The following is a 27,871-nucleotide window of genomic DNA, read 5'->3' as shown; positions in this document are numbered from 1 at the left end:
AAATGAACTCTAACCTTGAAGTGCGTGTGGTGGTGGTAGTTTCTTCCTGCCAACTGATAATCCACACAAAAGGCTGAACATTAACGTGTGGTACAGCATGCATTGCATTGTGTGTCTCGACCTGTCTCAATGTGACTCGTGCCGTGGAAAATAAATACATCACCGAGACATCAGGAAGTCTTAAGCTGTGAAACTAGACTGTCTAGATTTATGTGAGTGTTTTCAGTGGCTCCTAAAACTACGATGAGGTTGTTCAAGGCAAATGGAATGAATGGAGCTCTTCTGTTTATCACATGACGTGTGACAAAACAAACACCCAAAAGAGAGAATAATTAAAAAATAAAACTAATCAGATTAGAGCAATTGTCTAAGTGCTGGATGACCACTAAAACCCCCCTCTTTCCTTAAGAAACAATCTTCCAGTTGTCCAAGTTGACACCAGACGTTGCTCAGAAGGTCTCCATCATTCAAGGAATGTTGAGAGCAGATATTTTAAAAAGAAAGCAAACCAGTAATAGTGTCTGTGTCTCTCAGAGGGTCTATCCTCTGTAATTCCTAGACAGTTCTTTTCTCCTCCTGTTGGGAGGGGTGGAGAAAAAAGCGATGGCTGACCTTAATTGTTGCTTTGTTTGATTTATTAAATTCAAAGTCATTATCTAAAATGGGGGTAATCTCATTAGAACTTAGACTGCTCTATTATTTCTTGGGATGGGGTTAATTTCATATTTGCAGAGTCATAAAGTAAAGAGCCCCAAATCCAATTACAAAGGCTTAATTTCATAGCAACTAAAGAGAAACATCTCTATCATAAAGGAAAATAAATACTGCACTACTTCGGGAAACGATTTGTCAGGAACTGGGGACCTGGGAGGAGGGTCTCCATTACTGTCATTCAACTTTGCATGTTAATGCATCACCTAGGCTTGAGAGTCTACGGAAGGGAGTAAATTTAATCAGCTGAAGTCAAAGTAATCAGGCTAGGGTTGACACATTTCAAGAAAGGTCAGCGTTAAGCACATTTTCTCCTCCTTAACTCAGTTACCATGTCATCCTCTCTGAGTTAGTATTCCTCAAGCTTGAATCTATAAAATGGATGTCTGCTGCAAAGCGCTAACTACGTTAGGACTAACAGGATTTATTTCACATTCTATTATTTGTTATTCCTCATAATTTTCCATGTGTCATGCTGGAGGACCGGTGAGGTAATGCGATTAAGCTCAGAGTTGAACAGCTAAATGTATATTAGCAAATCAATCTGAATTTGTGCATAACCCAATCACAGTCCCACTGGCCATGGAGAGGAAATTCATTTGCTTACATTATTCTTTAACTCGGTTATCATTTGCCAGAATTAGGTGGTGAAGTCACATGTGCCTCTGTGTTGGTATGGAAGCACCACTGGATTTTGGGAGCAACTGCCTTAAGTCACATGTTTCTGGAGGATTTTTCTCCTCCAGGGCAGCTGGCTGATTCTCAGGGAAGGGAAATCAGGGTGGCACCATGATGTGAATACACTTCAGAGATGACAAACCTTTATTGGGTGGTGAGGCAGGGAGTCCTGCCTTTGAAGTCCCCTCCCTCCACCACTTTCACCTCATCCTACCTACATCTGACCCACTTTGCAGGCACAGCGCTTTGGGCAGAGTCCACTGTCAACTGCCAAAAAAAGGAAATCTGGCCAGAAAGAACTAATTTTACATCTTTGTTTCCCAAGGGGTTCCCAAAGTGATGTAGAACAAAGGCAGATCCCACATCAGATTCCAGCAAACGTTGGCTAATTGCTCACACGACTTAGTGGTGGGCAAGGCTGGAACAGGCTCTGGGGCCCAATCCTTCCCCACCACCCACGGGAGCTACAACATGTTATCACCCTAGTCCTGGAAGAACAATGGCGACTCTGGGCACCCTCCCAACTGCCCAGCAGTGACTTGGTACCCAGGGAGAAGACAGCACATTGAATGCGGGGTATGGCTCTGTTAAATAAGCTTACACAGTGTTCATCCCTGATGTGCTCTGTTGATAGTGTGATTCTGAAATGATATTGAATCTTATAAAACACCATAATGGCTTTACATTGCTAATTCTAGAAATTCAGTCCTATTACCCAAGGGCTGTCACTCCAATAAGGTGCTTCTGGGCTATAGAGTAAGCAAGATGAACTTTCCAAGAGCAAAGCAGAGAGCTTTTCTCTAATGGACACAAAAACACTTGTGCTCTCCAAAACTTTTCTCTCCATGAATCTGTTTGACTTTCAATATGAGAATGTCAGAAATAGATAGGGCTTCCAATTATTCACCCAATAGAAAACCAAAGTCCTAACTGCCTTGCTCTCTGCCTTCCCTGTTCCTTATTAGAATAAGGCTCTTGTGAATTAAGCTGAACACAGACATATGAGAAAAAATGCAACAAACAGCAAAATGAAGAGGAAAAATCACCAGATTTTAAATCACTAGTCTTAGATCCAAACTCAACTTCACCATTCAGTATTAGAATCTCTCGGGGCCTATCTCTGCCCAATATTAAGATAGGACCACATGAAGCTAAGGTGCACTCCAGCTGTAAACTGTCATTAATTCTTGATATCTCTCTCCCTTACTCTCCCGTTTACATGCTCCCCTCAATCCTGTTACTTCACATAATCATGGGACTCCAGTGTCTTTCAAAAGACCTTTAACTTTCCTTTTTGGTTCATCACCTTCACTGATTCTTTGACCCTGTGATTAAATCGCTGTTTCGGTTCTTGTCATCTGCGAAATACATGATAACTATGGTCATAATGCCACTTCTGGATGGGATTCTCATGACACATTGGCCATGCTGAACCCCACAGGATTAGGTCATGAGAAGACATGAATACAGTTGCATCAGTGCCTGACATTGGCTCTGCTGAGAAATAAAGTAGGTAAAATAAACTGAATGCCATTCTCTAACTGGTAAAATGGTTTTGCACAGAGATAGTCATAGCTAAATAAGGTGGAGGGTTTAATTTTGGAAGTCAGAGCAACTTCGTATTGTATAAAATTCACCAGTGATCCAGAGTGGCATGATAATGAAACATGAGTGTGTATTGCATAGGGGGTTCTTTTGCACATAGACATGACAGGTCCCCAAGTCAGTTCCTTGGGAGATATTTGCATTTACATCTGCCCTTCTCTTAAACAGCATAAACAAAAGAAAGGGGATTTTTTTTTTCTTTTAAGGCATAAGCCCGCAAAGACAAAAGAAATGGAAAAGCAAGAACAGCAACAAAATTGTGAGAGCTGTAAGGCCGATGATGTTTATTATCATCTTTAACTGTTTTAAGATAACTTGATGATTATTAACAATATTACAAAAGCAAAAATATATGCTTCTCTTTGTTGTCCAAAGGTGACAGCCTAGTTTTACTTCTCCCTTTGTAACCACTGTTCCAGTGCCTTTGACTGCCTTTTGCTTCCTCTTCCCAGTTCAGGTGTTCCCTCCTCTGTGAGCCTTCCTCAAACACGTAAGGCAGCATTGGTCTCTCCTACTTCTCTGTTCCCATGGCAGCCTGCCTTCAACCTCTGGGGCGTTACCATGCTGCATCACCATGACTGCTTACTTAATATTAGCCCTAGTCTACGAGCTACCAGTTGGCAAGGGCTGAATCTCATACAACAGTGTGTCCTGAGCACTCTGCATCAGACCTGGTAACTGGTAGATGCTCACTAAATGCTGGGCAAGTAAACAAGGCTGCTGCTTGGCCACCACCAATTTGGGCTCCACTTCCATAGTTTACAGTGTGGCTGGGAAGTAGCTGCCCAGCTAGGGACTACATTTCCTGGCATGTCTTGCATCCAGACGAGTCCTGCCCAGATAAACTTGGACAGAAGTTAGCACGCACCAGTTTTAGGCCTGAAAAAGAGCGTGTGCCATTTTCTCTGCTCTCCCTTCCATCAGCCATTTGTCTGATGGCTGGATTAGATGCCCAGGTGACTGCTGTCCCTGAATGACACTCCTCCCAATCACTGATTGGACAGTACATAAGAAAGAAACCTCTAATGTGCCAGGCTATTGAGGATGGGGGATTTATTTATCACAGCAGCCAGTAGTACTCTACCTGTATGATACAGTGACCAACTAAATGAATGAATGCGTGGGCAAATGCCGATCACCTGCTGCATGTCCATGGGAAACCCATCACAAAGGAGGACTTGACATCACCTTCAGGAGATCCAGTTTCAGCTGCAGTTCCCCTTGAGTGGATGAGCACAAAGCGCCCACAATGATGCTCATGTACTCCTCGGCGTTGATGACTGAGAGCTGCTCCAAGATGCTGAGTGAGGCTCCCCGGTAGCACTCATCATCCAGGAAGATCTTGATGAAGGGCACCATGCCGTGGTCTTTCAGGACAACTGGGGACCAGACAGAGAGTATGGGGCTAGAGCGATGGGGGCCTTGGCACCTTAGCTTCAATTACAAGGAAAGCTTTTCCTCACAATTTCCAAGTTTGTTTGACTACATGTGTATGTGTTTTTTCCACGCATTAGAAATTTTTTTTTCAAAATCCATACCTACTGTTAAAATAAGAAGAGGAAGAGAGAAACTATGGAGCTGAGAATTAAAAAGAAAAACCGGTTTCTTCTCCAGTGAGAATTCTGTTTTTGAAAAAAAGTTTCCCCCTTTTCTATTTTTAGAGACGTAAGTAATACAAACTTTAATTGGATATAGCTCTGGTATTTATTTCCACATAATCCCCTAATCCAGGGCCAATGGCAATTCTCTCTTATCTCTGCCCAAATTCTTATTGAAAGCAAACCAGAATTTAAGAGTATGTTTAACTCGTAGGTAGTTTCTTGTGGCAAGGTGGGCAGCAGGCAGGATTTAAGAAATTTGGCTAACGGTATGTTTTTGTTTAAAAGTAATTCTAAGAATTTCTTCCCCAGGATTGATCTTTGAAGTAATCACATGTAGAATAAGAACTAGGAAGTCACTGGATCGTTCAAATGGTATGACATGGACTTGAGCTGGTCAACTCCATAAGGCAGGATTTCCCCAGTTATGGGCCAGGTATCCCTTACATGGAAATCACCTTGGAAGCCTGTTTACAAGTAGATTACTAGGCTCTACCTTGACCTGATAATTAGATCTCTGGGAGGGAGCTTAGGAATATGCACCTCCCTATTAACCAGAGCCTCCAGGGAATCTCTTATAGTCTAACATTAGAGATGCTCTACCATAATGAAATAATCATTCACATTCGGTATAGTTGACCTGTGAGGGCCTCAGATAAATGTGCACCAAATCACCAAACCCACTGATGTCACTTTGCTGATGCCTCTGCTTCATAGTATAATATACATGCATTTATATTTTAGGCACGTATTTTTTAAGCATGAGAGCCACATGATCTTAGGAAGCTAAAATTTTTTTGAATGGATGAAGGTACTAAATCCATCATGGGCTGAAAGCACATCAAATTATGTCTCTTAAAAATGATGAGCTTTTGGGCTTCCCTGGTGGCGCAGTGGTTGAGAGTCCGCCTGCCGATGCAGGGGACACGGGTTCGTGCCCCGGTCTGGGAAGATCCCACATGCCGCGGAGCGGCGGGGCCCGTGAGCCATGGCCGCTGAGCCTGCGCGTCCGGAGCCTGTACTCTGCAACGGGAGAGGCCCCAACAGGGAGAGGCCCGCATACCGAAAAAAAAAAAAAATGATGAGTTTTCTTTGCCTGTATTTTACAATTTGAATCTTTTTAAAAAAGTATCTATAGTCAGTGCAGCAGTATATTAAAAGATTTTACTTGAGAGAGATGGGGTTTCTGTGGTCTCATAAATTTAAGATAACTCTTTGATTCCCAGCCTTATTTAGCAACCTAAACAGTAAAAAGTGTCAACTGATGTGTCTACCAATTTACTGTTGATCCCTGAACATCAACCAGTGAATGGACATCAGCCACAGCGATAGTGTTGGTTATTCCTTGGATATAGCCTTTGAACAATGACATAAATCACCAGGAAATAGTTAATGTTTTCCCAACCAGTGACGAGGTGAATTTGATACCATCCTTACCTGCATTCCGAACTGATCCTTTCAGAAGCGTGACCACAGTTCTCAGCATCACACAAGTCAGTTCTCTTTCTATATCCTGAACTGCAGGATTGGACTCTTTGTTTCCTGCCATATTTAAGAAGCAATGAAGAAACATTTTTAAGTACATGTGATATGGCCCCAACTCTCCAATTCCATTAGTTTCCTATCCTCTTAAACAAAGATGGGTATCATGCTTCCTTTATAAAGGAGTATGCATCCCAATTTGTAAGATGTGACCCTACAACCCTTACATCAGAGGTTCTCCAACTTGAGTGCATCAAAATCCCCTGGAAGACTTGCTGTAAAATCCAGGGTATGTACATGGGGCATGGTTAGGCAGGGAAATCCCAGGCCCACGCTCCTGAGGCAGGGTGAGGGAGTGCTGCCAAGGAGCCATGGGTGTACAGCCCAGCAGGGCATGCAAAAGTGTGGCCAAGGTTTAGAGGGGCAAGCTGGCCAGCAAGGCCCTGGTGACTGACCTCTGCTCCAGGTGGGAGGCCATTGGGCCCAACAGCACCATGTGAGCAAGGTAGCCGTATCCCAGCTGACCCCGGATGTGTCCCGCACACCCTTCCATCCTGGACTTTCAAGCCTCTCTGAGCCTCCTTTCCCCTTTGCATTGCTGAGGACCTGTGCTTCTGCTGTTTCCCTACCTACACACTCAGACAATATCTACTGCAGGAGGTATCTGAAAACTAAGAGCTCATCAGGCCTGAGTTAGTCCCATGAGTCGGCTTCTAGTTACACCCATCCCTCCCACCTCTTCATGGGGAAGATCAGGCAAGTTATAGAAATAGGGAGGCTGCCTGTGCTGTGAAGCCATGTAGCCCAGGGGTACCCTCTCTGACTCTCAGGGCACCAGGTGACATGGGCACACTCACTTTCTCTGTTATGTTAATGGGTGGTGGGGCTGGTACACAGACCAGGCCCAGCTAACACTGGCCCCCACCCATTCCCCGCTTCCCCTCCTAAAGCTCCTGGAAGGCACCTGACTTCCTCAGGATCTTGGCCTGCTTCCGTAGCTGGGCTAGCAGCAGTCCCAGGAGCCCCGAGTCCCGGAAGATGTCAGTGAAGAGCGGATCCCCGCCGGCGATCCTGAGGACAGTTTTCAAGGCCACGAGGGTGACGAGCGACTCTGGGCTCTCCTGGATCAGGCACTGCACCTTCCGCAGGATCTCATGGGGCACGTAATGCAGCTCAAACACCAGGACCTCCAGCAGCTGGAAGAAGTGCATCTGCACCAGGGTCGGCTTCAGGGGCACGATCTCCACGAACTGTGAGATGGGCTGCAGGGTCCACTCCAGCAGGAAGAAGTTGCGGGCGTTCCAGGCCCACATGGTCCTGATGGATGACAGGACTTTGGTACAGAGGACAGGGTCACTGGCTTTGTGGAAAACATTCTGCAGGACTTGGAAGGCCTGAAGATTCTTCACGGTCACCCCTGAAGATACAAAAAAGAAATAATCCTGCAAATCATTTCTCCTGCCTATGCCTAGAAATACATGCTTGCATTATCACAAGGAAATACCATTTAAGGTTTCTATTTTCTAGCTCCTGTGGGTAAATGTCTATCAGAAGTCCAGAAAAGCCATATGCCCAGAATGTGAATAAGGCTGGAGTTGCATTGTCTAAGACATGCTGGGTAATTAAGCATTTGAAATGTGGCCACTGTGAACTGAGGCGTGCCCTGAGTGTAAAAATACTCATCAGATTTTCAAGATGGAACACTAAGAAAAGAAGGCAAAAAAAAGTCATTAACAATTATTTGTACGATCACATTTTTTAATGGTAATATTTTGGATATATTGGGTTAAATAAAATATATTATTAAAAATAATTTAACTTGTTTCTTCTTAATTTTTAAAATTTTGCTGCTAGAACATTTAAAATTACGTAACATGGCTCGCTTTATATTCCCATCGGGCAGCACAGAACTGGAGGATTGGTTTCAATTAATTAAAATCAAATGATGTTAAAGATTACTAAGCAAAGTCAGTTTCATTTCTAGGCAAGCTGTTAAATAAAGACACCTTCCAAACCCACTCCCTCCTTTCTCTCCAGCTAGAAGGTTAAGTCTCATTCTCTCTTACCCAGGAGATACTTCCTCAGAGAACTCCCTGCCTCCAGCCCTCTGTGCTTCAGACACTCGAGATGTTTCTGAAACTCCTCTCTAATCCAGCCACTCCCCTGTGTGTCTGCTGCAGTCACATCCAGTGGCTTTTCCTAAACTGGTCTCACAGCTTTGCCGCCTCCACCCTCTGGTCTGCGCAGGTCTCTCTGCCCATCTCCCCAGACTCACCCAGATGTTTCTGGTCACCATTTCTCTCCCCAGGCTGTACCTTCTGTCTTTATATTTCTTCCCCCTCTTTCCTACCTGGATGACCCATCCTTTGCCTTGAAACTCGTCTTGAATGGGACCCTCTGTGCAGGGTTTCCTGACTGACCCAGGCAGAGCTAATTCTCTGCACTGGTGTCACCACTGTGCCTGTTTATCAGCCAGTTATTGAGTAGATTATGTCTCAAGGTTTGTGTGATGGTCTCTGTAGAGAATTTTTAAGGAGCAGGCACCTGGCCTCTTCACAGTGGTACCCAGCATGGGGCGGAGTGGCTGCTGGACAGAAATTATCAGTACATGTTGATTGAGTTCATCAGTCAATCAGTCAGTATCTTGTAGCGCTAAGGAGGCACTGACTCTGAGCCTGGATGGCTGTTTCAGGGCCATCAGTCCCTGTTAGATAAGCAGATGTTACCAAGTAAGTCACACCTGTGATGGAGATCACAGGCTCCCTCCATTATCTGAGAGAGTCTTTGCCTTTTTAAAGCAAACATTTCGTCTCAGTCCCACCCAGGTCATCTGGAAAAATCTATAAAGGAGAGATTTTAAATCTCCCCAAAGGCATGACAGAATCAGCCCCTACTGTATCACTGACAGTTGCCACATGTTTGTTTCTGCACAGGGAATCAGGGAATGACCTGCACTGCCTTGTCAGGGCACAGTGCCAAGTGCTGTCAGGCACCCAGAGACACCCAATGACCCACCAGAAGCCTCGTGATGGAACTTGAAGCCTTCCAGCTGCGGGTAAGTGATGCTGTCGAACACCTTCAGCTCTGACCTCCCACAGGTTGTCAGCCACACCACCAGCCCAAGGAGCTCCTCTAGGTGGGGGTCCACTTCACTCTGGGTCAGCCCGTCATACCTGTGGGGACAGATGAGGCCAGCTCCCTGGACATCTTGGATGGAGCAGCCAGGTTTGCTCATGGTGCTCCTTGCAGGGATACAGAGGCAATGGAAATCGCAGTGCTGGGCAAGACCCAAAAGGTCTCCACCAGTTCAGCTCCAAAAGATACAGGGAGGGATAAAAGTCACTCTGTTTGCAAGCCTCAGCCCTTGATCTGAGGACGTGCAGTTAGAATAAAGAGAAACCTGTGAAGAGCCACAGCATCTGCTCACCGGAAGGCTGCTTTCCGTGGCCAGACCCCCCAGAAGTCATGAGCTTAGGGCACCAGCAGGGCAGAAGCACCCCCAAAATGAGAGATTTGATATTTCAGAATGGCAACAATACAGACATCATGGGAAATAATTGGACTTTATTAGACTTCCTCATGCTTATTTCAAGAGTGAGTATTGTTTTTGTTTCTAATCCTCCCAGGGACTCTGGAAGGCAGGGTAGAGCTATCCCACCCAAGGGGCAAATTTGCTGGGTATGGATCCATCAGCTTCTACCAGTCATTGGTAGAGGGCTGGTCCTGGAGTTGTTGATCTATGGGCACTTCCAACCCCCAAGCATATAGGCAGAGCTGGTCACAGCCATCCCAGAAAGCCCTCCAATACAAGATGTGGATTCTGACAGGTGGCTGTTAGGGCAGCAAGCATGCAGGTGGTACATGCCACCAAATGGACTTGTAAAAATATTATTGCAATCACCCATTGGTTTCCTAAAGAAGTAGCTTGAAACCCGGCTGTACGTTGATTTACTTTTGCAATAAAAGTCTCTCTGGCCATGCTCTATGGAGATTTGTATTTCAGAAGACATTCTGAGAAGCCCCAATATCTGTCTTTCTCCAAAGCACTGCAAATGATTGTGAGAACCTTGGCTTCCACCGTTTCTTCCCCACCAAGCACAGCCACTTACCGAAGTAACACTTTGAGTAGCAGAGGGTAGCCCTCCCCATTCTCAAACTCCAGGAACAGAGCAGAGGAGACGGGGTAGGAGTCCTTCACAAAGCCCAAGACGAGGCTCACTGCCTCGCTCACCTCGGGAGCAGGGAGAGTGTCTGCAAGCCTGGAGAGGTTCTGGAGGGAGATCTTGATGCAATCCATGGCTGCAGGAAGGAAACACACCCCTGCTGAATTCAAAGGCAATAGCTTTTCTTCAGTGGTCATTCCCTCCCCACCTGCCTTTACACTGTATATCAAGATGTGAATGAGAATTCATTCAAAACGCTTTTCTGCTGGCTCTTGGATCAAGAAGAAGCCTCCTCCATGAGAAGTGTCATCCTGAGAGCCACACTCGAGGGCCCAGATGGAGAGCAGGTGAAACAGGAAGTGGAAGGGAGCCTCTAAGCCCTCTGCTCTTAATTCCCAGCACACAGGACAGTCCAGGCCCATTAATAACAAGATGCAAGACACCAGACCTGAGTGTCACAGAAGACCTTAAGGAAGCAATGCTGAGCAGAAATGAGCTTGATGAAAAGTGCAGGGAAGGATATATGAACATGTGGGAAGATGAAGGGCAAAAAGATGGTGTGTATCAGCTACTAAAGAATCCAGGGGGTTGGAGCCGGGAAGTGTGGTCCACAAGGGAGGGGGAGGAAGACAGGCCCCACTGGTATGTGGCCTGCTGTGGAACACGCTGGTTACCCCAGAGCTGTGAGAAGCCAGGGAAAGAATGGAGTCAGCAGAGAGATGTCACTGGGTTTGCATTTGGGTGGATCACTGTTTTTAGGGCTCTTTCATTGGGGGAAGCCTCTTCTCAGTGCCAGGAAAGTCACACCAGTGGATCAGGAAAAGTGTCTACCAGAATTTGAGATAAGGCATTCTCAGTCCCTCACCTGCGAGGCCAAGGACAAGTTCCAAACTCTGCATGCCAGACAGGGCAGCACTGAGAGTTGTGGACACCAGGCTAGTCCTTACTCCCTGATCTTCTCCTCAGCCTATACGCCCTTGGAAACTACTCATTCCCCTATGGCACAGTGCTTTTGTGGCCAGCTCCTCACTGCGGTGGCATTTTTCTTTTCCAGCTGAGAATAATGACCACAGTGAGAGACCCCCGCCACCAAGGCAGGCAGCCTTTTCTCAGGGGTCTCTGGCTCTAGTCTCTGAGGGGTGTCTGGGATGCTGAGCACCTCAGGCCCAGCTCAGCCCTGCACCATTACCACTGGGCCCTGGCTTCACTGGGAAATTTCAATCTTGAAACTGAGGATGAAGTTTTGTCCCAGGGTTCAATTACAGTAAGAGGGTGGGCTTGTACTTTCCCAGCTCTCACCAGCTGAGACCGTCTATTATAGGAGGCCCCAGAAAGAAGACAGGTCACAGGGCAAGTGTTTGTGGACAAGCAGGTCTAAGCACTTCAAATATGCCAACTCATCGAAGTGTCACAACAGTCCATTGAGATCAACGGGATTATGATCTCCATTTTACAGATGAAAAAACTGAAGCACCCAAGCAGTTAAGTGCCCAAGGTCACTCAGCTAGGAGGACAGAGCTGGAGCCCACACCCCAGGCCATCTGGTTCCAGAATCTAAGTCCTTAACCCTTACACATGCTGCCCAGAGCAGAACCTAAGGCACTGGAATCAGGCATCTCCAGGGTTAATATTTGATTCTCTTCTTCACTAGCTGGGGAGCCTTGGCAAATTCTTCTATCACTCAGTCTGTTTCCTCTGCTGGAAAATGGCATTAATTATCAATATGTATCTCAAAGAAGCAAATGAGGTAACATACAAATGAGCCCAGCCCGGTGTCTGTTCAACAGCATGTGTGTAGTAAATGAGTTCCCCTTTCCCTCTCTCCTCCAGTAGAGCATCAAAATGAACAATAAAGACACTTTCATGAATGGACCCAAGCAATGTAGGGTCACCTACTAGGCATAGTTGGGCATCGGTGAAAATCCTGTTTGTTCATCACTATTTTGGTCCCTGGAATCTATACTGATGCTACAAGGGCATCCCAAGGTCTTATTCTAGAAAGTGTGCCCACAGCCCAGCCCTGGTCTCCCAGGGTCATACCCTGCAGGTATTGGATGATGCTAAGGTTTTGAGCCTTGGAGATTGTCTTCAGCACACAGAAGGTGGGCTCCTTCCAAAAGGAGCAGCTGTGCTCCCGAAGACACGTCGTGGCAATCACAAGAGACTGGAGCTCGTTTCCAGAGAGAAGTCCCTCCAGACCCTGAGCCTCACCGCAAATGTTGAGCAACATCTGGAAAAAAAAAGCCAAAGAGACTCTGGTTAGGAAGCCTCCTTCCTGTGATGAATTTGTTCCCTAATTTTCCATGTCTCAGCGGGAAGGATGGGGTCATATGTGGTCACCCTCTGCCCCAAACCAGGGAGATTCAATGCCATTTCCTCAGAAGGGCCTCCATTTATACTCTTGTCCTCATTTCCCAGCACATCTCTCACTTTTCCATCAGAGCACTTAAAAAATTGGACGCTGATCATTTATTCACACGACTGATCTCCCCGTTTAACTTCTCTGTCTCTCTGTCATCTCTGTGAGAGACCGTGGGTCCGGCATAGTGACGAGCCCAAGAGGAGTTCTCTATATTTTGTGGAATGAAATAAGGAAACCCTGAGGAACTCTGATGTGGTATCACTGTGGCTCACATTCTGTCCATACCTGGAGAGGACCAGGAAGACAGGGCTGTACTACTTCCCTGCAGAGCACATAGAAGCCACACAGTAAAGACTTAAGTACCCAGTACTGTGTCCTGGTCACCACTTAAAATATGATTTATGTGTGGGCAAATGACACCTAAATTTCTAACAGATGCAGCTTATGGACAACCCACCATAAGTGGAACCTGCCAGAACTTATGAGATACCCTCTGGTAAAGATGATTCTGGCCTGAGAATTGGTCTAAAATGGATGGGGATGTGGACGTGCATGTTCAGTGGACAGCTGCATCGGCAATCCCCAAATGGTCCGAAGTACCTGCTCTGTGCGAGACCCTGGCCAAGGCACAGAGATGAGTAAGCTACACAGTCCCCCCACCAGAGAGGCAGGAGGAGTTTTCTGGAGAATGCAGCATCCCAAAAGCTGAGAAAGCAGAACTTGTCAGTAAGGGCGCAGGGGAGAGAGGTGAGAAGTTATGTTAAAAGTCGCTGCTGGTCAGAGAGGATAGGAAAGATGGGTAATGACATGAGGACATAGCATGTGATGCTTAGTGGCCTGAGATGGCCTCTGAGAGGAGAGACGGAGGTGACCGCACAGAGTGGTTAAATGCCTTTCTGTGAGCAGACTCAGGAGCCAGGTTCCCAGGGTTCCAATCCCAGCCCCGACCCACCACCTCTGTGACCCTGGACTCATGTTTACTCACCGTACCTTAGATCAAAAAACCACACACATCCTGTGGTGGAAGAGAGGGCTCGGGGAGGTGACAGATGTGAGGTTATGGCATAAAGGTGGGTACATAGCAAGTACTTAGAAAATGTTGGCTACAGTTCTGCAAGGGGGCTTAGCATGTTTGTTCTCAGAGGTGCAGGGGCCAGAGACAGGAGGTTCCAGATGTCCGGGAGGGTCGGTGGGACCTTAGAACACAGACTGGAGGACAAGGAGCTGGTGTGGCCGAGCGGGGGAGGAGGAGCACACCGTCCTGGGAGAGAACAAGGGCAATACAAGGATACAGCGAGATGGAGAGAAACTCCATCTTCCAAATGCATGGGGTTCCCTGGCATTTGCAGAGCCTGGGGGAAAAAGGTGATCTGGACCCTCCAGGAGAATAGAGGAGAGAGATGAAAGGGGGTTGGAGAAGCAGAGCTCGGTCTCGGCCCAAGGGAGTCCAGCCCTCCTCCCACTCACCTGCACAAACATCCTCTGAACTTGAACATCACTCTCAAAAAGCTCATTCTTTCCCAGAGGAAAGACAAAGAAGAGGTAAAGGCACTGGAGGAGCAGGGCTGGGAGCCCCGATTCGGCAACTCTGCCCAGCGTCTCCTGCAAGCGAAGAGCAGACGTGACCCAGGGCCGCAGAGCCAGGCAGAGCACGGCTCCAGACCCAGACCAGAGAGGTCAGCCAGTGCGGCTGTTTTAGCCACGAACGTGGGGAAGTCACTTCCTCTCTCTGGGCGACGCATTCTCAGTTAAGAAGGGAGGCAATCATAGGGCCCACTGGGATGGCTGTGAAGATTAAGTTGATATAAAGTGTGTATTATGTTCTCGATAAGCATTATATCTTTTACACAGTAGACAGATGATAGGAAGGAAGGAAAGGAGGGAGGGCAGGAGGGTGGAACTGGTGCAGAGCAGAAATCAAGGGCTTTCCTGGCAATCATACCTCTGATTTTGGTGGGTTTCCTCCTGATGAGGGAACTGGAAACTCAGTAGGGAAGAGGTGGTTGAGAACAAGTACAAGCAACTGAATTAAGGACGTGCTCAGGGCCCTGTCCATCCCTTCGTCCAGATTTAAGACCTCATCATGACCAAAACAGCCCTATGGGTGAGGACCAATAATCCAGAGAGCCACACCACAGCTAAACAGCCCCAGGGCTGCCAGACAGAGAGGAGACAGGGAGTTGGCAGAGAGGGACCAGCCTGAGTGTGAAGCTTCCCAGGGCCTTTCTTCACAGGCTGTGCCTGCAGCTGCACCAGGATTACTGTGGCTGTAGCCTCTACATGCGTGTGTGCACACATACATGACCGTGAGACAGCGCATGCGTGGTTATTAAAAAGTATATTGTCCATGCAATTTCCCACCCGACTGACTAATCTCACAGACATGGTGGGTAAATTAGAAAAGAGAAAAGAAGAATGTACAGCCTGGGCCAGCAGCAGGAGTGTAATGCAGGCCACTAGGCCCTAGAAGCTTCCGCTGCAGGTAGTGTCTGCCCCCATATTGGACATGTGGGCCTGCATGACTGCACTCAGGGTGGCTCTCCCTGTCCTCCAAACTGCACTGCCTCCCCAGAAAGCCAACTGCTTACTCTCTCACTGCTTTGGGGGCAGACTCCTCACAGCAGAAAACAAGGCTTTAGGTTACTTTTTACTCTTCAGACTGAAAACAGTCCTTCTCCAGGGGCTGAAAAGCCCCCACCCTGTGCTCCAGGCCACTGTCCCTGATGGTGGTCCAGGCAGTTTACATGGAAGAAGTCAGATGGTCCTCCCACCGGTGAACAACTGTTTGCTGTGCTCCTCTCTCACCTCCTGGCACTGTCTCCAAATGCCTGTCTGATGCCTCTGTTCACCATTAGACAGAGGGCAGCCACCACCCCAGCCTGGTTCCCTGCTGTTCCTAGTCTGGGCACCAGGAGGCTCACAGTGGGCAGCCTCGCTAGATGGAGGAGCCTCTGGGCCTGCCCTGCACAGGGCCTCGGCCACTGCTGCTGATGGCCACAGCTCCCAGGGACTGCTTCTGCCTGAGAGGACACCAGTCACTGGCAAACCACTCAAGGTCCCTGCTTCATGGTGGGAGGCCGTGACTGCAGCCTGCAGGATGGGGCCTGCAGGATGGGAAGGGAAGGAGGAGCGGTCGCTTTCGTCTCTGGGGAGACACGGGGCAGGTGCCTACAGGCCTTGCTCCTTTAGTGTGAATTTAGCCGGAGGCAGTAAAGAGCAGTGGCTCAGAGCACAGAGTCAGACAGACTGCAGCTACATATCACGGGCGAACCTGATTTCTAGCCACTGGCGCAGCGCCGCTGTAATCTGACTCATGGGGTTTGGGGAGGATTAATTAGTGCAATGCGTGGGATGCACCCAGCCTCACCCTGACACGCAGGAAATATAGTCCATACACGTCCATCATTTTTGGTCCTCACACTGACCCTAGAATGGAGGCATTATTATCCCCAATTTTAGAATTAACAACACAACAGAGATGCAAAGAGGTCAAGTTATTTGCTCAAGGTTACACACAGCTTGTCAACTGAAAAGACGGGATGTGAATATGAATTTCAGACTCTGAAGTCCACGTTCTATATCCGAGGGGAAGTAGGGGAGGAAAAACGATAAATCAGTTTCATGAAAATAAAGACACCCTTGAGACATGCCACTGCCCTGAGCTGGGACGTCCCTCTGTACACAGGTGAGAAGCACCCAGGCTGGGCCACTGGGGCCTGGAACTTACCGAATCTGTCCCCGTGAGCACGTACACTGACTTCAGGAGCAGGTAGCCATCCTGCTCTGCATCCGCATCTCCCTTCCACCACAGCAACTGCCCAGCTGCCACCCGTGCTTGCTCTGGTGAGAGTGTGGGGGAGGGGAGAAAGGGTCACCAGCAGGGCAGTGTGGTGGCCTGGTCACCCAGCTTCCCTCCACGTGGGCCCCTCTCTCCATGAGATGTGCCTTAGCGTCTTTAGGGAACTTCTGCCTCTTGCCCTCCCAACAATGACACCTGCATCTGTACCAAACATTTCACTCTCTGCCACATGAATCTCCTTGGAGGATAGCCTTTATCATACCACCCTCCCTGTTCAACAACCATCGATGGCTCCCTATTGCTAAATAATAACAACAAGCTCCTCGGCAATTGGACTTGCCACAATCCAGTGTCTTTTCCCCACTTCCTGTATCACACTGCCCCTTTTGTCACAGGGATTCCTGCAATCTACACCATGCTCAAGCCATTCCTTCCCCCTGGAATTCCCTCCTACCCTCAGTCTCATAGCCCAGCCTCTGGGGTCCAGCTCCCTGAGTGGAAGGATGCAAGTCAGGAGACCTGCAGCAGGAAACATGCTTGGCTTTGGTTTCTGTGTGTCTGTGTGTGTATGTATGTGTGTGCATTTGTGTCCCTCCCAGGAGCAGCAGAGTTTCCCAAGTCCCTCTTCTCTTCCCTCTTTTAGCCTTTTCCTTTGTTCTCCAGGGTATTCAGTGGCAGAACCTGGCCTTCCGTGTGCTTTCGAAGTCACTACTCTAACTCCTCTAGAAAGCAGAGAGGGGCTTAGCCGGAGGCCTGGGAGGGGTCTACAGAGCTGTTTTGCTTACTGTGAAGTTCTCCAGGACCTCTGTTCTCTCACCTGCAGGCTTTCCCACCAGTGCCTTCTGTATTTCTTGGGCAAGTTGGTTGGAAACATCTTCAGCCAGCCTTTGGAGACTGGGAAAGCAGATGATCCCCACGGAGTGTTCCCAGGCCTGAAGTGCAACATGCAGGATTCGCTCAGAGATGTCAAAGCTACAAAGCAAGGCATCAGAATCACCTCCTTCCCTCCCTGCCAGCCCAAACCAATGGCTCAACTCGCTTGAGCCAGGTGCATCCAAAGGCCACTGAATCACCTACCCTCCAGCTTCCACTGTCTCCCTACACTAGTGCCTATGAATTCTTCAACTTCCTGCTGAGCTCCAGACACCTCCAACTGGCCCCTGGACGTCTCCCCTGAACTCGTGCTCCTGAAACATCGAACACACATAACTGAATCCACTGCCTTCCCCCCAGACCTGCTGCATCCTGCCTCAGTGAATGTCCCTACCAGGCACCCACCTGCCCTAGTGGGAAATTCCAGGAGTGATTCTCTACATCCCGCGTCCCTCCCCTTCCTCACCATCAGTTGCTGTGTCTCACTGATTCTCCTCTTACACACTTGTCAAACCTCATGCAGATATCTTAGTCACGCAAGTATTTCCTTCAGATAAATTCTAAAAAGGATTAATTTAATCCTACAATTAATTTAATTGTAGGATTTAAAATGTGGGATTTTCAATTAAAAGAGTGGATTTTTTTTCTCTTTTTAGTGATTTGGTACCTATTACTAACTACTAACTCACTCTCCAGAAACAATTTACCAGATTAGCCTCCAAGGGCTCCATGGAAAAGGGCTGATTTCTCTCCACCCATGCCAACGTCAAGCACTATGGTCTATGGTGCTTTTTCATCTTAAATGAGAAAACTTGTAGAAGAAAAAATATCTCATTTCAATTGCAATCTTTGGATAACTAGAGTGGATGAATGCTTTTCATGCCTCTTGAATTGTCCATTTTTACTCTTGGCCTATTATCCTATTGGAGTTTTCACTATTTTCTTATTTATTTCAAAAATCTCTTTATATATAAAAATCGTTAACCATTGGTCTATAATACTATCTCGATTTTTTCGAATTTGTCATTTCATCTTTAAATTTGGTATTGTTTGGTTTTGCTGTACAGAAATCTGAAATTCCTATGAAATGAAATTTCTCAGTCCATTCCTTTGCTTTCTGGATTTAGTTACAAGCTTAGGAAGTCCTTTCCGAGTCCAAGTTGCTGTCATTGTTTTTAATCTCCTATTTCTTTTTAATTTCCTTAAAATCCTTTCTTATCTGTCCCTTTAATCTCTATCCCATCTGCTCATCATTTTCCTCAGACTTTTTCCCCTTATTGTTTAGGATACTGTTTAATAGAAGTCTTTTACAGTTCTGCTTGGGATGCCAGACTCTTTTCAAAATTTCCTCCCAGTTTCCGTAGTAATCCTATTCCTAGATCTGCTTTCCATGCAAAGCCTTTTCCCTTTGTTCTCCCTTCTTGTCACAGGCTGAGTACAGAGTGGAGTGACTGTCCTCGGCCCCAGACTTGAGTTCCTGGCAATTCCTGATCCCAGGTTCCCACCAGGAAGGTAAGCTGCTGTGCCAATTAGTGGCCTCTATGAAATGTAATTTTGCTGGACTCCTGACTCCTGCTCCCACTCACCAGCCGTATTAAATTATGTTCCTGCCCAGAGGCCTGACCAAGTTTTTTTAAGCTGAGATCCTCCTTTAGAAGGGGTGAGAAACACATAAAATTTCCAAAGGGAAATCATTTTCAATATGTTTCCTTGCAATAGATACTACCTACATTTGTTTAAAAGTAAAAACCTTTAAAACTCTTCTCTATGTGAAAAGACACCGTATACAAAATGAGGAGGCAAACCACAGATTGGGAGAAAATATCTGCAATGCATATAACTGACAAAGGACTGGTATTTAAACTCCTATAAATTAGTAAGAAAAAAATCTGATTTTTAAAAACTGGGCAAATGAAACAAGTAACTTATTGAAAGATAAATGACAAATTACTAATAATCAGGAAAATGCAAACTATAACTGCAAGGAGATATTTTATACTTTTCTGGTTAGTAAAAATGAAAAATCTGACAATATCAAATGTGGGTGAAGGTGAGGAACCATGAAACCCCCATACTCTATGATGGAGTGTCACTTAGAAGAACCTCTTTGAAGAAGCATTTAACGTAATCCAATAAAGTTAAAGGGGCACACATCCAAAAACCCACCCATTCCAATCTTTGGTTTAGTCCCTAGAGAAATGCACACATGCACAAGGTGACGTTAACAAGAAATATTCATGTAGCGTTATTTTTGATTGGGAAAAACAACGTTCATCAATAGGATAATGAATGAATAATTTGTGACGTATCTATATAAGGATATCATATAGAACTGAAAAAGAAAAATAGAGCTGTATCAATATGGATAAATCCCCAAAATAGAATGTTGTGGAAAAAGCAAATTGTAACAGCATATTACAGTATGAGTCTACAAAAACCTGTGAGACTATACATAAATTACACAATAATATTACTTATGGTTATAAAAATACACCCATATTACTGTATAATTTACACATAGTCTCACAGGTATTTTAGAATGATACTGTAATATACTTCTGTAACTTGCTGTCTCTCTATATATCATTTCCCACAGGGCATGATAATTCAGCAGATTGGGAGTTACCATTGGAGGAGGGTGGAAGGGGAATGAGTTCTAGAATTCATGCACAGGTGGCTTTAGTTTATCTGAAATGCTTCATTTCTTTTATATGGGTGGTGAGTACTTGGGTATTTTGATTTGAACAAAACTTTGTATCTGAAACACTTAAAAATTTTCTGCCCTATAAACGAACACAGTCGCACCTTTCCTTTGTAAATAAAAAAGCAGTACATCAGAACTTTGCTAGAACTACAAAAATACTAGGTGAATGTTAAACACTATTATACATAGTAGACCTTCACCAAATATTTGATAAGCAAACACATGATTATGAGACCCACAGTGTGCAGAACGATGGCCGAATGTGTTGCGGAGCGCTGGTTTTGTGCCAAATGCTGGGCCAAGCCCTGACATGCATTGTTTCCACTAATCTGCATAGGGATTGGGATTATTATTATTCCCACTTTACAGAAACAGAGGCTGAGCCATAGGGTAATCCTAGAGAACCAGTTAAACAGCAGAGTAAAGAGCTGAGTTATCTCACACATACACAAGTAGCATGTGCATGTCTAAGAAATGTATGGCTACCACCTGGAAACCAGCTATCACCTGGAAAGGTTAATCTCTGGAGAGATAAAGTCAGTCCTTCTGGCTGGGAATTTCAGTGGTAACATTATTTCCCTCCCCAGGACTGATATCATATCTGCTATGATATCTTCCTAGCAAATTCCTGTGCCTCCTCCCTGCAGTGGCAAACCCCTCAAAGACCAATTTGCAGGGAGTTGACGCAGAGGCATGGAGATCATCTTTGAGCAGTGGGACTCCAGTAGGCATTCTGCAATAAAGCAAATCGGGCCACTGTGAGTTGAACAGTAATTGTACGCTCAGCCAGATTCTCCCAAGGCCCACACTCCTTCCTGGGACCAAGATGGCTACTTCTGGAGGCCCCATTAACTCTTTCAGGCCACTGGGGTGCTGTTTGATGCACAGAGGCAATCATTTACTGAATGGTACCGTGGAGACCCCAAGAGTTACGGCAGCTTTTGAAAGGAACTAATTTTTTTCCCAAACTGGGATTTTCACGCTGGGAGAATATTGTTCAATATTTTTTAAAACTTTTATTTACTTATATTCTCTAAACTGCACCATCATGCCTCGTGGCTGTCCCCTCACATGGAAGAAAGAGAAAGAAAATGATGCTCTGGTCTCCAGAGCATAAGGAAGACAGAAGCTCTAGAGGAGATGGGAGAAAACCCCAGCTTTGAATGACAGAGAATCTGGTTAGTTTTCAAGTGTGACTGCAGTATTACTATTTCTTCATTGCCTCAGAGTTTGGTGGTTTGACCTTTAAGTGAACTCAAAACATTTCAGAGACTTTACATGAGTTTCCCCTGATAGTGTGACACAATTGATTCTCTCCTTTGTAAACAGAAAAAAAAAAAGTGATGCATCAAAACTTTACTAACATAACACAAATGTTGTTCCCCTGAGGAGGGAATAAACCATACTGCAGGCCCCACTCTGAAGTGGGCTAGAGTCGGGGCTGGACAAGAAGGGGTATTTACCATCACCATCCCCTCTGGATACCACACTTGGAAATAACTGTTGGTCACCCCTATTATTATATTTAATGTTACTTCTCTCTCTTCCATAGTCAGTTGGGTCCATGCTGGGTTTGTATGAGAATAATTGACCACACCCAATGGTATAAACTCTGTACCACTGGCCAGGCAGTTAGCCTAAGAGTAGCTATACACACCTGTGTACATGCACATGTACACACACACACACACACACACACACACACAAATACACTCATCTCCAAGTACAACTGATTTAGTGTTAATTGTAATCCCTCCACACTAGGAAATAAATGGGTTCCTGTCCATGTTACCTACTGTTCTGATTATCTATTGCTGTATAACAAACTGGACCCAAATTGAGTGGCTTAAAATAACAGCAATCATTTATTTTTCTCATGGATCTGCAATTTGGGCAGGGCTCAGCAGGAACAGCTTTTCTCTGCTTCAGCTGGGGCAGCGGACAAGGGCTAAGAGATCCATTTGCAACATGGCACACTCACATGGCTGGCCAGTTGTGCTGACTTTCAGCAGCAAGTGCAGCTGCAAGGTCAGTGGGTTTGGTTTCTCTCCACATAGGCTTTTACTCGGGGCTGCTTGGGCTTCCTCACAACATGGAAGCAGGGTTCTAAGTATGAGTATTTCAAGTGACAGAGAGAGGCTACAAGTCTCTTGAGGCCTGAGCCCAGAAATGTCATTTTTGCCCTATTCCATTAGTCAAGCCATCACAAACCCATCCAGATTCAAGGGGAGCGGACATAGATGTCACCTCTTGAAGGGAGCAGTGTGAACCCATCCGCAGTATCTCTAACCTACCACATCCACAGATTCCCTTTTTTTCCCATGTAGCCCCACCCCCCAGGTTGTCTGTCCCAGACAGTGAGGAATTTTACACTAATTTCTAAGGATTCCCTGCCTCGCTGCCTGCTTTCTCTCAAAGTACATATTCTAAGAACAATCTTCAACCGCTACATCTGTAGCTCTAGTTTTCTCCATCTATTATTACCCAATATCTCTATGCAACGAGAGGACCCAAGTGGTCCCCTTTCCCCCAAAGCAAACTCAGCTGAAGGCCAACAGGACCTACCCATGCTTGCTAGCAGAATGCCTTCTCTTGGTGTAAGATCTTATGATAGGGAAGGGTTCTAGAAAGACCAAAGCCCAAGGCTCTTGGCAGAGAAAGAGTAGCAGTCAGTTGAATCCTTCCTGCAAGCACTGCTCTGCACTCTGGTTACTTCAGAGTGGTTACTCTGAAGTCATTGGCTTTGTGCTGCTTCCTGTGTGATGCAATAAAACCTCCTCCTTGTCTGCAACATCCTGGAGTCAGCTAAACAAACAGCACATGTGCAGGGGGTGGCATCCTTTTTGTATGAAAGGGGACATAGGTACGAGCCAGGCAGAGCCATCGCACAGTGAGTCATGAGATAGGGAAAGAAACCAGATGTGCTCCGTCCTATGAACCTCAGCACTGCCCGAGGGAACGCAATGGTTAACAGCATGAGCCTGGGTGGACTGCCCAGGTTAAGCTCTGCTCCCCACTAACAGCTGGCTGACCTTGGCCAAGTTATGCAACATCTCTAAACCTCCCTTTCCTCATTTATAAAGCTGGGATAAAAATAGCACCTACTTCACAGGGTTATTATAAGGGCTTGTAAGCATGGAACAAAATGCCTGGCTTAGTTAATTAGAGCTTGGTGAATATTACTACTTATCATCAGTGAAAGTAACCACTTGCCCTGGCTTTGACCTAGGAAAGGGAGTGATGGAGCTTGGTAGAGGAGGAGAGCCTGCAGATCCCAGTGAGAGCTTCATTTCTGACTCATCCCCTCAGGGCAGCTCCCTGCTGGGATACCAGTGCCCTGAGACTTCTTATCACCAAGACAGTCACCAAAATGTTGAGTGGGTTTACTCCTTAACAACTGCAGTGTTTCTTCAACTTGGGAGGCAGTGGGGCTAGAATTTACTATAGAACCAACCAAGCCCCTCTTTGTATTTGCCTCATAGTAGATGCAGATTTATGTATAAACAATGACAGGATAAGGGAGAAGTTCATCCCCTGCTGTGTGTTTGGAGGTATCAGACATTAATCGGCCACATGCCATGGGAGACGGCATGACTTTTTTTAAAGTCCTGATATTTCTAAGGGGTTCTCTGCAGACAACCTTGAAGAGTTCTGTTTTATGGGTATAAAATGCAGAACAGAGTGGTTACAAGCTTGACTTCTAACACAGGGACTTGTATTCCAATGGCTGTCCTCAGTCTTCATCTACAGCTCAGATTTTATCTGCACTACAACCCCCCAAAACCTCCCACCTTCCCCATGTTCCTTTCTGCTACCAGCTCTTAATTAAGAAGCCTGAGGGCTGTGGTTCTGGCAGGGTTTATTAGTCAGAACTTAATAAGAACAACAGGTTTGTAAACATATAGGACTTAATAAAAGATATAGATTTTAAGAAAATGATAAAAAGCCTGTAATAATCTGCCTCTACAGGGTTCATCAGAGGTGGGCTCCAGGGATCCAAAACATAGCTGATTTTGTCAGCAGTTTGGGGAATCGTGGTGACAGGATCTCAAACTGCACATGGGCAGTCAGTTTCCAGGGGGTTGGTGGAAAGGTGATGGGGATCATGTCTGCTTTCCATGTGCTGTGGACTTTACAATCCTCATCTGATCTCACCCTCACAGTCTCCCAGCAAATTGGTATTGATTCCACTTTACAGACGAGGAAACTGAGGCTCAGTAACATTTAGTAGCTTGCTCAAGGATGCACAGCTAATAAGCAATGGAGCTGGGACCGGAGCCCTACTGTTTGACTCTAAAGCCCATGTATTCAGCAATAGGGCTGTTGTTCCTCCTTTTACCAGGAAAGGGTTTGGGAAACATGGACCAATACCGAGGTTCAGTTATAATAGGAACAGCTTGCTATCCATGAGGTCAATGCCTACAGGGTCAGATAACATAAATGAGTGATATGGGTTGGGTGAAAGATATTAGGGAGTGGGGGACTAGGGTAAACTGAGAGACCAAGACCATCTTCTGTTTAAAAGAGGTGCCCCCAACCATCTCCATCCAATTATCGGTATGACAGCTACAAATGTTTTCAAGAGAAATCTGAAGTCTAAGTCTCACCTGAAAAGTTTCCACTTTGAAAAAATGGCACTAATTCATTTTTAACCCCTACAAGCCAAACAGAACACATTCTGGGTGCTAGTCAGTTATCCTCTGCTCTGGACAGATGCAGGTAAAACCTCTATCTGTCGTCCTTACTTTCATAGCACCAGGCCCTAGAACAGAGTATAGGAGCTCAATAAATATTTGTACAACAAATGAATGAATTCTCAAATCAACAATCTGGAGAGAGGCAAGGAAATATCAAGCCCTGGCTCTCAGATGCAGAGTCCTTTCATCAGAGCTAGGGCTGCCCAGAGGGGTGGAAAAGATACAGTGCAGTGGCTGGACCCCATATGCCTTCCCAGTGATTTGGGGGAGAGGGGGCAATGCTCACATTTTTTCTTTTATAAAGCAGACTTGATCTGAGAACTGGGTGAGACAAAGCTACCTCCCAGAAGCTGGGGTCATTAGAGCAGGGATGGCTGGGAAGGAGAAACCTGGCCCTCTCTCCTCATCTAGTTCCTCTTTTCCAGTATGTTCCCCATGCCCCAGTTATCCAATCTGTGAAATGGGTTGGATGGAGTATCCGAATCTGAAACATGGAGAAAATCAATGAATTCACGGACAATAAGTTACTTGGCAATTTTTTACAGAAAGGCATGCTTAAGTATTCCATGCATCCTATAAATATGATCCCAAGAAAATTCTGAGTCATCTTTGGAAATCCTTAAGTATTCCTGGTTAATAAGTGAGATGAAACATATTAACAAAGGGGTTTCCCAATAAAAACCTGCAAAGCCTCCATCTGTTCTAGTTTACTTTCCAATGTGAAAAGTATCTCATATTCTCTGTACTTTGAATGTAGGTACATGGTTTTTGTACTAATAACCCAAAATCAATAGTCAAGCAAAAACTAAGTCTTCATAAAAAGACGCATTTCCAGCTCTACAATTAGACTTCAATATTTTCAGCTATAAGGCAGACCTCACTGGCAGGAGCTTTATTCCAAGACAATAAAGGAAATCCCTTGTACCCAAACTGTCACCAGCTGCCACTAGTCAGAGTGCCAGCCCAGTGGACAGGCTGGACTTCTCTTGTGTGTCTGCAACCAGGGGAGGGAGCACTGCTTTGCTGCTCCCATGGATTACACCTCAGTTTGCATTATTGGCACAATTTATGTTCCGGCTCTCCCAGGCCCTGGTGTTGGCATTACTGGTGTTTGAGGTTACCAGCCACCCTGCCACTCACATGTCAGGACACAGATGCCCTTCTAGCCCCCGAAGGTGCAGGTTTCTCCTCTGGCTCCCAAGCTGGGATTGAAAATATCATTGTTAAACAATGTCATTTTTTTAAACTAAAGAGACAATGGTACTCAAGAGCCAACTGTCCATCCTTTCCAAGCCCATCCTCACCCTGGAGATGAGCCTTGCTTGCTATCTTTATTAAATAGCACAACACTCTCCTCTAAGCGACCAGTCAGAGACCACTTGTGATGATATTAAAACTACTGACTCCAGCTTCCAATCATCCCAGAAGTGTCCCCAGAGTGCTGTATCATCTTTTTACAGTTTCAAAAATGAGAACACCAACCTTTAGGAATAGTGGGAGAAGATTCAACAGGCTCTTCTGATGTTCAGCTGGGCTCCTGGGAGCCAACTGCTGGTATTCCAGAAACTTCCTTTCTAGCATCTCCCAGAGGGCAGTGGGGCCAGGGGTCTGCCCTCCTGGTGGGAAATCAGGCTGAGCAGCATCAGGCTGGCCTTTATTTTCAGAACCTGGATCCTCAGCTCTGTCTTCAGCCTCTGAGACCTCTTTTGCCTCCATGCCTCAGCAAAGCAGATCTGAATTCAGAGCAAAAAAGAAAAATGAACAGTCCTGTCACAACACTTTCTCATGAAACTGATTGTGGGACAAGGTACCATCCTCATTCAGTCCAGTTCCTGTTGCAGATGGTTCCTCTAAGAATCTGAAACTGACTAAAATAAGGAACACTTCTGAAAAAAGGGATTCCAATTTAGATGTGACTCATATTGACAATCTAACGTTTACCAGGCACCGTCCTGGGCTCTCTACACAGACTCTCTCACGAAAGAGATGGGTTTTCCTATTTTTTCTATGTAAGTAAGGAAACTGACTGAACCAAAAGGCACCAGGGTAGTGAGACATGCAGTTGCAATGCAAGCCTTTAACACCAAAGCCTGTTTTTTGATTACTTGACACTGCTTCTCTTTAAAAAGGCTGAGTAAATAGAACAGACGTGTAAATGTCCCACCAATATTTGTAGAGGCATGTAATTCTATATCTTCTATTTTAACTTCCTTCTACCACATGAGATGAAAAGGATGTAAGTTCATTCTCAGCAACATTTGCTTCACACTCAATATTTTTGGAGGAATTTGTCCTCAAAATGACTCTTTAAACCCCCAAGTTAACTTAAAAGGACTTCTCTGTTAGTGCACACAAAAGTAATGTGTAGGCATGAGGATAGGGACATACACCATGAAACTGGCCAAAGCCTGATTTACCAGATAGGTAACCTTGAGAAGGTACCTTTATTTGTGTCCTTGACTTTTCAATTGTCATACTCTGTAGCCATGTCAGGACTGACTCACAGAACAGCAAAGGTTTGCCTGTTGTTTTTTTGTCAGGAGTGCAAGAAACTCCCAGCAGGGACCAGAGTGTCCAGGTTCCCTGAAAGAAGCCTTCCCAGGCCACGATGTCACCACATAGGAGTCCATCCCGGCATCCTGCCAGCAACCGAGAGCCACCAGTCAAGGGACAGCAAACAGACAGATGGACACGGAGGTGGGTCTCCCGGTGTTTTTCTCTGGGCTAAGCAGCTGCGGAGGTGCTTTATTTTTAGCCCAAACACACACCCCTTGCAGGCTAGAATGGGAGTTAACTAAGGGTCACGTGGCCAGATGAGTCCTCCCTCTTTGGAACATTCTCACCCTTTAGGTACAAAACTCCATGAGTCCCTGGCTCTTCTACTATCACACATGCTTATTGCTCTCAGACTTCATTTGCAGAAGTCACTTTCTTATACAAATGCCATGTATGTTCAGCATTGAAAATTGGGAAGAAAAAAAAATATCAGGAAGAATATCAAGGCCTATATCCAGAAAAATGACTGTTGATATTCAGGCTTTTATCTATGAATAGACTGTTCAATAATATTGTTGAAGCAAACTTTTTATCTGTACTTTTGATTTTTTTGGTTGGTTGTCTGGGACTTGGTGCGGGTTTATTTGTTTCCGTTTTGAGGTTGACCCTCAGGGACAGGTGGCGGGGTGCCTCACATCTCTCA

General features: G+C 45.9%; 1 protein-coding gene across 5 annotated transcripts in view; it reads right to left on the bottom strand.

Annotated features, from left to right (window-relative positions):
* WDFY4 (WDFY family member 4) overlaps positions 1-27,871 on the bottom strand; it is a 271,838-nt gene that overhangs the window by 226,185 nt on the left and 17,782 nt on the right. For all 5 annotated transcript variants that reach the window (XR_003002427.1, XM_024739045.1, XM_024739044.1 and 2 more), the window contains 10 exons: positions 26,155-26,405; positions 17,216-17,330; positions 16,327-16,439; positions 14,067-14,201; positions 12,278-12,467; positions 10,184-10,373; positions 9,090-9,247; positions 7,039-7,491; positions 6,030-6,134; positions 4,183-4,373 (listed from right to left, as the gene is read on the bottom strand). Coding sequence is in view for 4 of the 5 variants with exons in the window: in XM_024739045.1 (XP_024594813.1) it covers positions 4,183-4,373; positions 6,030-6,134; positions 7,039-7,491; positions 9,090-9,247; positions 10,184-10,373; positions 12,278-12,467; positions 14,067-14,201; positions 16,327-16,439; positions 17,216-17,330; positions 26,155-26,388 (1,884 nt within the window). In the remaining variant the exon portion in view is untranslated. The remainder of the gene's footprint in view (positions 1-4,182; positions 4,374-6,029; positions 6,135-7,038; positions 7,492-9,089; positions 9,248-10,183; positions 10,374-12,277; positions 12,468-14,066; positions 14,202-16,326; positions 16,440-17,215; positions 17,331-26,154; positions 26,406-27,871) is intronic.

Source organism: Neophocaena asiaeorientalis, unplaced genomic scaffold (genome assembly GCF_003031525.2).
Source record: "Neophocaena asiaeorientalis asiaeorientalis breed wild unplaced genomic scaffold, Neophocaena_asiaeorientalis_V1.1 scaffold202, whole genome shotgun sequence".
NCBI lineage: Eukaryota > Metazoa > Chordata > Mammalia > Artiodactyla > Phocoenidae > Neophocaena > Neophocaena asiaeorientalis.
Note: the sequence above shows the minus strand (reverse complement) of the source record. Positions and strands in the feature narration are given on the sequence as shown.